At 40.2% G+C, this 14,332-nt stretch overlaps 1 protein-coding gene across 3 annotated transcripts; it reads right to left on the reverse strand.

Annotated features, from left to right (window-relative positions):
* Window positions 1-1,617: 1,617 nt before the first annotated feature.
* On the reverse strand, window positions 1,618-12,698 carry PTHLH (parathyroid hormone like hormone). Of its 3 annotated transcripts, XM_072358390.1 has the most exons (4): window positions 12,633-12,698; window positions 11,442-11,563; window positions 5,619-6,041; window positions 1,618-1,842 (listed from the first exon to the last, which is right to left on the reverse strand). In XM_072358390.1, exons 2-4 carry the CDS (start codon window positions 11,543-11,545, stop codon window positions 1,833-1,835), a joined length of 537 nt encoding a protein of 178 aa, XP_072214491.1. In that variant the 5' UTR covers window positions 11,546-11,563; window positions 12,633-12,698; the 3' UTR covers window positions 1,618-1,832. The 3 variants fall into 3 exon arrangements, with proteins under 3 accessions (XP_072214491.1, XP_072214499.1, XP_072214508.1); XM_072358398.1 differs by lacking the exon at window positions 12,633-12,698 and having other exon boundaries at window positions 11,442-11,667; XM_072358407.1 differs by lacking the exon at window positions 1,618-1,842 and having other exon boundaries at window positions 5,615-6,041.
* Between the last annotated feature and the right edge of the window lie 1,634 nt (window positions 12,699-14,332).

Here is a 14,332-nt window from a genome sequence, read left to right on the forward strand (position 1 = left end):
GCCATTATCTATGGGTGTAGGAGAGAAATACAATTAATACAGATGTTTTTCAGAAACACAGCCATGTGTAGTATCTTTATGGTGGGAGAGGGGAAAAATATTTCAGCAATATAACAGCACAGATTGCAGTGTCACCTACTGCATTTTCCAGTATATATTTTTTTCTCTTTATACAAGGGATGTTCTAAAAGTTATGCCTCCTATTTTATTGTTTGCTTATAATATCAGAGACAGATGCAAGTGGTATAGCAGTAGAGGCTGAACCTTAACAACAATATTCCCTTATATTTTGTTGCTGTGCAACGTATGTCAGCAGAGGGGCAGTCTGACAAATTGGCATGACATGGAATTTTGTCTGAAGCAAAAGTATGGAACTAAATTTCTCTGTGTGGAAAAAATTGCATAAATTGACATTCATTGATGCTTGCTGGATGTTTATGGAGACCAAACAGTAGATATTAGCACAGAGAGGCAGTGGGTGTTGAAACATGGTGAAACAATTTGTTACCTCTACTAGTGCAGATTTTGACATGTACTTCATGTAGGCTTTTCATTGCTGGTGAAAAGGCATGGCTAATGGTGGTGACTATGTTGAAAAATAGCATTTGGTAGCTAAAAATTTTCTCTACCAAACAGTGTTTTATGCTCTTTGTATCCACTGCAGTTTCCACAGAGACAAGTGGGAGTCACTACTTTTGGAGCACCTACATGCATTCACCCAGAAAATGCTCTTTACTTGCTTTTTTTTTTGTTGGTGGAGGTGTTGGCTGGCTGTTATGCTGTTGGTGGTTTTTTTTTTTTTTTTTTTTTTTTTTTTTTTTTTTTTTTTTTTTCCTTTTTATTTATTATTATTATAACATTAAGACAGTGTAAGTCCTAAGTATAGACCCGTGAATCTACTCCTACTCTACTGCGGTAGACAGTTTCATCTTTGGGTAAAGTTGATGAGAGCTGAGGGTATCATATGTCTCCTTCAGACAAGACAAGGAGGTGTAATATGCAAGCACCCCCCCCCCACATGTGCAATAATTGGTTCATCCCATTGAGCTGCTTTTTATATCCTCTCACTTGTACAGCAGCATGTCTTAGGCTTTGCAATACTGGAAGCTAGACATTTTAGAAATCATGCTTTCAGTACCCCTAAGTCATTCAGCTATTGAGCTGACTTGAAACAGAGCACTGGAACAAAAAAAGCATGGAGTGATTTTTAAGTGAAATCTAATGTGAAAATGTGGGAGCTTGAACCAATGAAAACACATTAGATTTAAGGCAATTTTCAAATGTAGTAAAGAAAAAAATGGCGTTTCTGGTCTTGAAATTCCTCAAGGACACATTTTCTTTCTGAGTCATGATTTAATTAGATTATATTTTATTAAACATTCTTTACAAATTTTAAAATACTGCTATTATACATGCACAAAGGAAAATCAGTTTGAAAAATTTTGTGTAGGCATTCATTTGAAGTCAACCACAAAACAGGAACATTTAATATCAGTTCTCAATATATATCTAAAGTGCATTATGTTACAAAAAATAGAGAAAGTCAGCAGCACCAAGATACGTTCACAAAATAAATACACCAGTCAACAAAATAAATTAGGGTAAATATGACAATAACTGTCTTAGCCTTAGCCAATAAAAAAAAAAAAAAAAAAAAAGGAAAATTCACAATAACCGAATGTGCAGTTTCAGAGAGCAATGGGGCAAAAAGGTTTTATTCTGAGCATTTACAATATTTACAGGTAATAAATACTTTAATACTTCCCATATGTTCTATGTTTGCTATTACAGAATACTGCAATATGTCTTCCAAAGTTGTCTTGCTGAAAATATCAGCGCTTCCTGCAGAGAAAACAAACAAACATTAATTTTCACTTTACATACATAGACCCAATATTAATAACAACAGTTACACAGACTATGGTGAGTGCACCTTGCTGATAAGCAGTTGCACTAATAAGAGCTGTCTGACAGTGCACTACAGTATTAGAGATATTTTCAGAATCTATTTCTTTTAGTTCATCTCATCTGGCAGTATGAAGACGTGTAATTTATTATGAAACATAGACCACCTACTCCACTATACAGTAAGCTCAGACAAATAGGAAAAAAATTTTGTTTTCTATAGGGCCTTAAAAAACAACATGCTGGAGTGCTATGGGTAGAAAAAACTTATTAGTTTATAACAAACATGCTAAAGGTGTATAGTTGGAGAAATGAGAAGTTTGATGTGAGGATAAGAAAAAAAAATTACTTTTGAACATTCTGGCAATCACGTCCCTCTTGTGTTAGCAGCTTGGGCATTTGCTGGCTTATGATTATAATTGTCCCACAGCATTATTCAGTCTCTCTTTCTCATGGAGAGACCACTAGGTAGACGGGGATCTGTTCATGATGGAACTGTGTATTTCTAAACTGTCAAGTCCATGAGTTCTACTTTGTTGAAGTCAGCTTTGGTCTTGAAGTGAAGAGATCCTTCACAGCATGTCTCTTTAAGGACTTTCATAAAAGAAGAGACTTTATTCCTGAAACTTTCCCTTTGTGAGCCAAAGAGCTAGGACTGGAAAGAAAATGAGTATCTTGTGTTGGGCTATGACTCCTGTTGCACTCAGACAAAAACAAAAAACTCAGCATCAGCTGCATACAGCCCCAAAATTTGGGAGATTTCTAAGGGATACTGGTGGGCTGGTGTGAGTTCTGTAATCCTCCTTTCCTTGGGAGCATGGGAGAACAAAAGCAGAGCCTGCTTCTATCTGGCCTGTGTAGTACTTGCTCTACATTATTTCAGTGCTGCAGGAAACGCTGAAGGGCTGGGCTTTTTTCCCTTCTGCTGCATGAACAGCACATTTCTGTAATGCACCTTGGTTCCCTGGGAAACAGCTATAGAGTGGAATGCAGAGCTATAGGACAGAGCGTGATTCGCTCTGCTTCTGGATGGATCACTGAAGCTGTGGGTAGCTTTCCACATGGCAGACGTGTGTGGGCGTGAGACACACACAAAACAGCAAATCCCTGAGAGTTTAAGAGGGGATATTTTTATGTTCACATTGCAAGGGAGACTACATTTAACACAAGGGAGTCTGCTCGTTTGAAAAGTTTCTTAGGAAATTAGGTAATAACAGTTTAATTGAATTGGAATGGGAATAGAGCTAGAATGTTCATGAGAAAGAATTTTTAAGTGCCTGGAATGGAACTACTAGCATGAAGTGCCTCAATAATTAACTAGGGTAATACTGACATGTATACAGGCTGTAGCATAATAATGGCACACCATTCATACAATGTGACCATATATGTGTGTCTGTACTACACAGGACTGTTTTTAAGAAGGTGACATTTTCACTCTGGCTTGGATTCTGGGCTTTATTGTAGAATTTAAGCTAAACCACAGCTCAACCATGAGCTCTCTATAATGACTACTTGCAAGATGTTTTCTGTGATTTTGCCTCGATTGTCTACTTTTATGAGATATTTTTTGTAGTAATTAAAAGTTTTGGTCTTTTTTTCTGATCTAAACTCAAAATGTTGGGACTGAGACTGGGCAGAAGGAGTTGGCATGAGGATTTTAATTCAGTCTGTTTAGCTGAAAGGAGTAAGATGTACAAGGAAAAGCAGGCTACTGCATTATGCATATCCATTTCTTCATAGTAAGGAAGTTATGTTCCTGCTGAGCTGAAGCTAGTCTTAAGCATGCTACAAAAGCAGTTTCTACCAATGTAGTATTTGGACATCCTGTCTACATGAGCCTTCCTTGTACAGCATCAGCAAATAGAGGAGAAGTTCCTGATTTAGCTCAGCATGGCTGAGGAATCAACTTCACCAAACTCAGACATCCCTCCATCTAAATTGCCCACTATGTGCCAGTAACAGCAGAGAAAACTCTACTGAACCTGTCTTCCCCCATCTAAAAAAAAGACAGGAAGTTAGGCCTTACTTTCATTTAAAGCTTAAATGTCTTGTCAGCCTTCAGGGATAACTATATCTTCATACTTAAGTTGGGCAGAACCAGCATAGTATACTCTGTCCTTGTGAAGGAGGAAAATTATTTTCCTGTTTCAGGGTTTCTCTTCAATTATTACTATTATTTTAATTAAATATCTACAGTGTTGGGCTTCTTTAGGAATTTGTTCCTGCAGTGCTGTAATCCTGGGCATCTTGGGCAGTAGTATCAAAAAGGTTAAGCTAAGTCAGGATTCCAAGGTAAAGTTGACTTCCTTCAGCTGTTTCTGTTTTATGATTGAAACAGAAAGACTAAATTCAGACTGCTGTCTAAATTCAGACTTGCATCTGTCATTCTTTTACAGCACTTTATGAGTATACACAAATAAATAGTCAAATTGCCCTTGGCTTTTTTTCCATACATTGGTGATCTCTATATGTTGCAGACACTTCTGCCACTGCAGTTTCTTAAGACCTATTAAAAGTTCAGACCTCTCCTGACAGGGGTACCAGAGTGTGTCTTTCCTAGGTGACTGTGTCAAACCCATCCTCTTTTACAGCACTACTGACTACTATAGCTGCACTAACTGGTTTGTGGCCAGGGATGCTGAATGACTAGCCTTGGACGCCAGTAACTTTGTAGATGACAACAGAAGTTGAGACAATGGAGTATGCCGCAAACTGCACCCGCTGAATCTTAACAAAAGTCTGAATTTTAGTAAGTTGCACAGCCGGTATCTCTTTCTAAGGGACATACTGTGATTAAGTGGCATTTCTGTTGTGTCTCATGAAAATACTTCAGGATAACTGAGGAGAGGTCTACTTGGCCTTGTCTGCAAGTGTACAGACTTCCACACAAACTGAGATGACTGTAAGAGGATGAGTCACCTGGGGCAACTCTGCCTAAGTCTTCAGTTCACCTCTGCCCTGAAAACCCTTCGTTTTTATACATGAGGAAAGCATGTCTCCTTCCAAAAGTAAGGCTCAACATTTTTCAGCATCAGTGTAATTGTTTCACAAGCTGATAGAAGAATGGAGCTGAATTAAAAAAATTCTAATTGCATGGAAAATTTTTATGGCAAAAGACTGGTCTGCATTGCTTGCAGATATTAACATGAGAATTTTTTCCATTTTCTCTTCTAGGATTAAATAGTAAAGTGAAAAAAAACTGCAAAGAAAGGGCAGGAAAGTTACCAAAAAGGGGAGATGTTGAGAGGAAAGAAAGAAAGATTTGCCATTTTATAAATGCAGAGCCTTAAATAAAACTCAAAGCTTTCAGTATATGGTGGCCCAGGATCTAACTAGGAAGTTATGATGACTTTGATGTGCTTTTTTTCAGCAGAAATTATTTTAATTGTTACACAGTTTCTAAAAGCTCATTTTGACGATAAGCAGTTTTCTAGAATTTTTCGTAATCAGAAAGGAAGCCTTCATGGAATATACCCCGCTATGATAGTGACTCTGTCACTAGAGGTAAAACACTTACATTCTGGTGTAGATTTACCAATGGGAAGTGGAAGGGGTTACTTACCTTGCAGTGCACAGCTGAAAAACCCACTGCACACCTATGGCCATAAAGGTGTACTACTACTTCAGATTCAAATGAGGCCTCGACCTCACACACAGAACAATTTCAGTAAATGTATGATATGCCTGTGGAAAAGATATAGCAGAATTACCTTAAAATATGATTATGTGTAGTAACAGAGTTGTCCAAGATTGGGCTCTCAGTTACATTGCTTCCATACATGCCAAAATTTAGCCAAGCTGAGCGAGCTCGCCTCTTTTTCTTCTCTTGCTCCTTACGTTTTCCAGGCTTTGTTTTCTTTTTCTTCCCTGATACCTTCAGGGGCTGCTCCTTGTAGGTCTGTGATTTGTTTGTCTCCTGAGTTAGGTATCTGCCCTCATCTTCACTGCCAAATCGGACAGGGTAGTTCTTCGTGTTGGTAGCAGGCTTAGGGTTAGGTGAGACCTCTGAAGTTGCACGGATTTCTGCAGTGTTGACACCTTCAATTAAATTTTGAAGGAATATCCTTCTTCGTAAGTCTTGGATTGATTTGCCCTTGTCATGCAGTAGCTGGTGCTCTGATACAGCCCGTTTGCTAAAGAAAGAGAGGAACAGAAAGAGGCAGTTATGATTTGGTGATTGCCAAGCACTTGGCAATGATACTCTCTCCTCTAGTAGAGACTGTGCACCAGATCTCAGAGCTGGAGACATCCAGTGAAATCAGACTGCTGGAGCAAATCCTGATTTTCTTCCTACAGAGAAAGGGAAGGACTAAACAAGTAGTAATTCTCAGCTGACTGATCACACACCGTTAGATCTGGGGTTGGATTACTCACTAATCTGTTCTAGGAAAGCTTTTAAATTCTTAATATAACACACTTCAGGCAGTAAAATCAGGAAGGCAGTTGCCAGAGATAGGAAAACTACAGCATCAGGTAATGAAGTGCAGCAGCCAAATAAGAGAGGGAATAACAAGTTCTGAAGCCAGAAGCTGTATTTATGCAGCATGATTCTAATAATTTTCTTCTGCACAGTCACGTACTTAGTAAATAAATACATGAAAGTCCATTTCAGTTCTAAATTTAAATAAGTACAATGTAGGAGTGCAATGGAAAACTTTTCAGATTTGGGTGCCTGAAGCATAAGCACTTCAGTTCATAATGATCTACCCAGAGAGGCAGCCTGCTCAACAGCAGTGATGAGTATCAGCCGCTCACATTGACTTTACTGCTTGGTCACTTATGTCTAATTACAGTTTTAGATGTCTTCATGGCATTACTTTAAAATGTGAACTTTATGGGACAGAATTCTTGCCTTTGCTAAGTTTTACATTAGTCCTCTTTGTTGTATCACCCTCCAGAGCATCTTGGTTTCAGTAGGTCTCTGGTATTTTTTTAAAGTTCATGATATTTTAGTTCACTGATCTCTTTCTAGATTTTGAGTAATTAGGAGATGGCTATAAATCTGTCTTTTAGAGATCTTGAATTGGCAGATAAGGCATGAAATGTTTGAGGAAAGAAGATATAAGTGGCACCTGGATAATAAATAACTGTGAAAAATAGTCTTTTTTTCTTGTTGTGGGATAGATGCACAGCTGCACTGTGAACCACAGAAAGAGTGCAGGATGAGATTTTAGTCATGTTCTCATGCACAGTATAATACAGTTTATCCTTCCAATTGTTCTACTTCAGTATACTGAAATTGGCTACGTATCCTTTCATCTTGTACCGGGTACTGCACATGACTGGATTCTTACTGGCCAAAGAAAGTCATTTCATTGCCTTGCCTATCATGTAATCATTTGGTCAACTATGAAGGATACATAGCTGTTTCTGAGTGTTAGTGAAATGGGAGAAACACATAAATGTGAGTGAGCATCCCCTTCCTTCTGTCCCATCTCTAATCATCCTGCAAGGTTTCAAAACACGGTGGACAATGGTGGTGTGCTAAATGACTGGAAGCGTTCTGTAATTCATCTTTCAGAGTCCCTTCATTCAAGTAAATCATATTTGCGATTTGATGAACAGTAGAGCTATTTGAACTTGATAACCTCATGTAGCATGGGTTTAAGAGCATCCCCTTCACTATTTGTCTTTGTTAATTTGCAATTTGTTAGTATTAGGTTCAACTGATTAGTTCAAGCAGTATTGCATGTCCATTACTCCACATAAAATTCAAACACTTTCCCCAATCTACTAACAGATTACTGTTTTTGCATGAAATGATGTAACCAGGGTACTTGCTCAAAATCAGGTCTCAAGTTTGCGAGCACACATTTAGCCAAAAATTGTCTGTGATGTTTTAAGTGTCCCCAAACCAGATGAACATCAGATGACTTCAGGCCTTAGGGCAAGTGTTTTACGTCCTTCAACTCAATGTTTCTAAGCAAAAATGCAATATGATAATACTAAACCAGACCCTTATTGTTTCATTCTCTTCAGTGCAGCTGCGACCATTAATGTAAGCTCGAGATCTCTCCCAGGATAGTTTTTTCTGACCAGCGCAAGTCTCCAATAGCCATCTCTAACAACCTTCTCATTAAGGTCAGTCTGATCTGCAAGTGCACCAATAAAACTAGCACTTTAGTCTCCTCTGAATACTACTTCTCTGCTCTTTTTCAAGCTGTCTATGGCAGTGCACATTACTGTCCTAGCTTCAGTAATCTACTTTCCCAAGATTTTTGCATGAAAATGTTTCCTTCTCCTGTCTGAGTCTGTAAAAACATGCAAAATCTTTGTGATTTACTGAGATCAAAATAGCATGCCTCACTATTTGTCAGAGACAGCCTAAAGCCACCCTGATTCTGTAAAGGTTATTTGATTAATTTATCCATTATGACAAAATTTTGAATCTCTAAAGCCTGTTATTAAAGTATTCTCAATTGAAAAGCTATTCCATTTTACAGAGCTGAATCCTAAATATTTAGTTCTGGATCACATAAGACAGTCAAAGAGCATTATACAGTCTACATATTGTGCAAGTAGGCATTTCCAAAATAATTCAAAGATTGACATGTGAAGGGTCAGTGTGCCAAACAGGGTAGGTTTCTGTTTAAATGTCCATATAATATTTAGTATAAAGACTGTCCCCAAATAACACTCTGCTATTCCAGATAATTGTATAACACTACATAGTGCTACATTTCATATGACTTTTATTACTCAATCAGGCTAAAGGATTACATTTTGCCTACGAATTTCCCTTCTATGCTGTAGATCAAAACATGCTTAAAACAAAGAAGATATGGCAGATATATATCCCCTTGACTTTCTACCTCCTTCTACTCAATTACTCAAACAACTCTTTTGTTTATAAATCGAGGAAAAATACTTGCCCAAGCCTGATGTAAGAAGTACTTCATACTGCAGATATCAACAATATCTTACCCCCACACACCAAGCAGGAACATAATGGAAAGTGAAATGACTGTGTTCACACATCAGGGACAATATGTAAAAAATATTGGACTGTTAGGGTTAAGATGACCCACTGAAGGTTCCTTCCGTCATTCTATAAATGTATCTATCATTTAAGGAAAAAGTCTGACACCAGACCAAGTACAGTAAATATTAAACTAACTCAAGGTAGGTGCTTTTGAGAGAAAGATGGTAATGGTTTGTATTTGATGAGCAGAGCGCCCAGATCAACCACCATACCCAAGTACTCTGTGTGCTTATGAGATGATGTCTCAATGGAAAAACATTAGAAAGCCATTCTGACTTTAAGCATGGACTTCCAGATAAACTGTTTTTTTTTCAGGCACATTTTTCTTTTTTGTTTTATGCTAAATATCTAGAGTTACCAAGAAGAAACACTCTTCAAGCAACAACTTGCTGTTTCAGAGTTGCTCTTATTTAACTGCTATCCTTGATTGTTCATGCTGAATCTGATCAGCAAAATAACTGGAAAGTTTTCAGTCAACTCACTGTCTGGGTTTTGCAAGACAGAGTGCCCTTGCCACTGGCTCCAATGGTTCAGCAGCTTTCACTCCCTATCTCAGAGTTAGGAAAAATATTTTCAACAGGTTTGGGGACATGGTGCTGCAATGTTTGGGCATGCTGATAAAAATATTGAATTTCACTTTGAGGCATTATTGGGTTTCTCAGAAGTTCTGTAGTAACTAAAACATTTTCATAACAAATAAGTCTGACGATCTTCTCTTGGAACAATCTGATATGGTTTTCCTTGAGAGATTTGCCCTAACAAGGCCTGGAGAACCAGACCTGTTTCATTTTGACTATTTTTGCATGGCTATAAGAACATGCTTTAGTATTTTCATTTGCTACTGGGTTAAGCCTTTGAATGAAAACAAATCTATATTATATCTGTATATACATGTATACATGTATATATGCGTATATACATATATATATATAGGCTTAAGTGAGTTATTATCCATTAACTCTAGGAATGGTTTGTGGTAATATTAAAACAGGACACATGTTTGAGTGTGGTGTCTGTGTTTGTGCTGTACCCACAAACAAAACAATGTGAATGCCACTAACTAACAGCTTACTGGTTTCTTGTGCATGTTTTACATGCCATGGCAAAGAGGTAGCTGAGTAATATGTTCTGAGTGTTTAACTTCCACTTTTTCTCTCCCGCAGCCAGGATGGAATGGGGTTGTTGGGAAGACCTCTAACCCTGACTTCTATAAACAAATGTTAACCTCTCTTAAGAAGAGAAAAAAAAAAAATTCTTAGCAATTTTTTTTAAATTATTTTTATTTTTTCCACAAATTTGGCTTATATCCAGTTCACAGTTTCTCAGCAAAGAAAATACAGCATTTTAATGCACTTCAATAATTTTAGGATTTTATATATGAAAGTGAAGATTTGATCTTCTGGGTAGACAAAAATTATGCTCTTAAATGAAAAGAAATAGCTCAGTGGTAGCTTTCAGGAATATAAAACAGCTAAGCACTAACTGATTAAGTAGAATACGTAGCACTAGCAGCAATATAATGTTTTACACAATTCGCTGTAGCAAATCGTAATAACTGTCTGCTTCGTGCTGAAGTTCAGGTTGAAGCTGCTTCACCTGGGGAATATTCTTGTTAATTAAACAAGAGAGGAAGTGATATTTGAAAATTTTGTTCTTTGTGCATGTAACAAAACAGTTACAAGGAAACCCATGTGAAATTATTTGCTGTGTTATGTTTCCCCACATGTTGCAACTGTATTTTCTAACCCTCTTTATCTAGCCCAACTTCCTTCTGAATTCTGTAAGAATATAGCCCTCCACAGTCTGCCTCAAGTGTTTCTACTTTAGAAAATCTGATGCAAACCCAGTAAGAACCAGTGAAATGAATGTGAGAGACAACTGCTTCTGCATCAGCTCAGTGGTTTCTCTTCTGTATTTTGCTTAGGATATATTAGTATGAGCCATGATGATTATTTTGGAAGGAGCAAAAGGATCATTTCCTGAAGAGAATCTCTTGAGTTACATTATAATTTGTCAGAAATATGCTTTTGCTTCTAAGTCATACACTGGACTCTCTTTGAAAAATAAATAAATAAGTAGCTGAAGTACCAGTCCAAAATAGTGTTCAGTTTCCCAGCTTCATGATGACTGTAACTGATATGCGTTTTCACCACCCTTGTAGATACTGGCTCTGTGCCAGCACTGAAGAAGTACATGGCATTTCGTATTACCTGCAGAACCTGCAGCAGCTCGATGAAACGTGCTACTCCTCTCCGAAGTGCAAAGAGGTGCACCAGCAATAGCTCACCTCCGACAAGCATGCAGCTGCACGCCGCTCCCCGCAGGTCAGAGCCCCTCTGCTCCAGCACTGCCTTCCCAGTGCTCTGTCAGCGTAGCAACTTCCCCGAACTCCCCTTGCCATTGTCTCAGCCCAAATCGTGCCCAAAGCACCTGAGGCAGGCAGCCCACAGCCACGCTTGCCAGGACTTCCCTTCAGCACCCCCCTCACCCCCCCCCGGGTCCCGTGCCCTCCTCACCCACAACCTGACCGAAAGAAATTCAAGTAACTCACAGTCTGCGGCTGATCCCCTCTACTGATCTTCCGTAGGACGGCACAGAATAACTCAGCAGAAACACCGCGAAACTCCACTGCTGAAAGAGTTTCGTGAACATCATATCCTCCGGGGCTTAAACCTGCAAGGAAAGGAGGGGTCAGTCCTGAGCGACACATGCGCGAGCTCCGTCCCCAGGCAGTCCCTTGCTGTCAGTTCTGCCAGCTCGCAAGCTGGGAAGGATAAACAAACTTTTGGAACTCTCCGCAACAGCTCACTTCTTCCAAACTTTGCTCCGTCTCTCGCCTTTCCTTGCTGTCTGCCGCTCTCTCGCTTCCTCCCTCCCTCCGTCCGTCCCTCCGCCCTCTCTCTGTCTTTGGCCTCCCGGAGGCAAGATCTCCCTTAACATAAGTTTTAAAAAAGTCTAGCTCGTATATGAATCGTTTTAAAGAGCGCGTCTTCCCGAGCAGTGTTCAATTCTAGGCTGGAAAGCGTCTGTCCCGAAGCTTTATGTTACAAAAGAAACCCTCTTTTCCGATAAGGAAAGACTTCCAAAAGTCATCTCAGCTCCTATCGTAAACACACAGATCCAGGCGGGGAGAAAGCCACCTCTCTAAGTATACCTCTGCAAAAGTTAGATTCACGTCCTCTGTTCCTGAGAAGCTCCGCTCTCACTGTGGCGAGTGCCCCGAAGAAAGTAAAGAGCGCTGCCCGGCATTTCCATGTCTAAGCGGGGCAGCGCGGGGCCTCACGGGGGTTGGTAGGCATGCCCAGCCCCGCAGGTTGGAGGCCGCGACGCTCACACGGCCCGGGGCGGCCCGCGGGAGAGCTGCGGGAGCACGGCGGACTTTGCAAAGAGATGGCGCCCGAGGAACGTGTGCGGAGCCAGTGAGAGCCCTGTGCATATTTGAAGCCAAAAGGGAGGCTGGAAAGCAGCACTTCCCGGGACCAGGATCAAAAGGGAGCGGAGAAAGGGAAACACCCGACAACACAGGCACGCAACAGACCCTGAGCGCTCCGGCCAAGCAATCCGCATCATCTGCAGCCGAGCTCTTTCCTCTCTCTCCCTTTCTCTTCCCCACTTGGTGTTTACCCTCAGGTCAGCACCACCCCTGCCGCAACACGGATCCTTCATCCGAAGAGGGCAACTTCTAGCTCAAGCCCCAAAGCTCAGACTAGGATCCTCGCCTCCTTTCCTTTCTCACACCTACCGTTGTTCGTCTCAGTTCCTCTATTAGCTGGAGGGCTGATTCCTAATGATGTTAATTGTACGCTAGTAAAGGCGGGGAGGGGGAGGGCTGGGGGGGAGGGCTGGGGGAAGGACTCGGTGTCGACGAACACAGGCGCTCTTGGCCAAAAAAGTAAGTTAGTGGAAAGTTTTCTCCTCCTCTCTCTTTAGCCTTCAATTTCTCCCCGCGTGGAAGTGGTTCCCGCCAGGGAGATTCAGCCCCTGGGTCAAGTCGCTCGGCGGGACGGCGGGGTCAGTGGAAGCGGGGCCAGCCCGGAGCCCTTTCTAGACCCGGTCGGTCCCTCAGGACAACCCCGCGTCGCGCCACTTAGTTTTCCATCTCGGGAAAACGCGTAAAATCAAAGGTACCACGATCCTCCCTTTTCTCCAGCCTACATGAGCAAAGAAACTGCCCCTGGCTCTGCTGATGCAATGAGAAAGCCGAGGAACCGCGGTGTATCCCATTCAACTTTTCCCCCGACAGCTCGATTTACAGCAAAAGCTTCCCCAGAGCCCTCACAAGCCGCAACAAAATGCTGAGGTGTGCCCGGTGGTAGTTCCTGCTCATCCTCTGCCCACAGTCAGGAATTTTTTCTGGACAATTTTGGGTGCAAGAGAACAATTTTTATACCTTCAGGTTATTCTGCTTTAAGTGGCGCTTGCTGCCATAATAAACCCCCCAACCTCCTTAGCCAAATTTCATAGCATGCCAGCAAATGAAACCAAAAACATAAGAGCTGAAACAGAAATCATGTTGAAAGCAGTAAATCGTTTATGCTGTAAATAAACTCCCTGAACACCTGGTAGGTTATAAAAGTATAGCTAATAGGCTTCTTTGAATTATACTGTCATTTTGACTAATTAAAGAGAATTGCGAAATTCCTTGAAAACAGCCCCCCCACATTCTCATAGATCTATTGTATTCATAGTAAAACAGCCAAGCCATCATCAGATATTTTTAGAATTCCCTTTTCCCCCAGGAATTTAAAAAAAAAAAAAAAAAAAAAAAAAAAAAAAAAAAAAAAAAGCAACCTTTACAGATTGAGGAAAAACAAATAGTCTTTATAAACCCAGAATGCTAAAGTTTCTTCAAAATTTATTACTTCACCTTTTCCTTGAGTTACAGCCCTCTGTGCCTCTCAGAGATCACCCTGGCCAAAAGTGGTTGATCTTCTCAGCAACTACTTCCAAAACTACCTTCTATCCTTAGGGAAAAAAAAAAAAAACAAAAAAAAACAACCAAAAACAAACAAACAACAAAAAAAAAGTGAAATAAATGTTAAGAAGAAAAAAAAATGTTTTAAAATATATCCAGATTTGCAGACTTTTTATTCTGCCTGCAACAGATTAGTACTAAATAAAGGGTTTTAAAAGCAGGTGCAGGTGCTTTGCTCCCTTGCTGCTCTTTTTATAATGAAGAACAGAAGCTTCTCTTAATATATATATAGCGAGGGAGACCCTTCTCAATTGCTTTTATTGAAAAGACTGAACTTGTGACATCACTAACCACCTTCCTATGGCTGAGTTTGCCTCATCTTGCCTCAGTGGGCTTGGAAAAAAAAAAAAAAAAAAATCTATGGCTTTGCTAATATGTCAGGAACTGAGCAGTGCCAAACCCTTTTAGAAGGCTTACTATCACATCATGATCCCATGCTTTCCCCCCCGCCGAACCCTCGTTTGTCA

This window comes from Excalfactoria chinensis, chromosome 1 (assembly GCF_039878825.1).
Source record: "Excalfactoria chinensis isolate bCotChi1 chromosome 1, bCotChi1.hap2, whole genome shotgun sequence".
Taxonomy (NCBI): Eukaryota; Metazoa; Chordata; class Aves; order Galliformes; family Phasianidae; genus Excalfactoria; species Excalfactoria chinensis.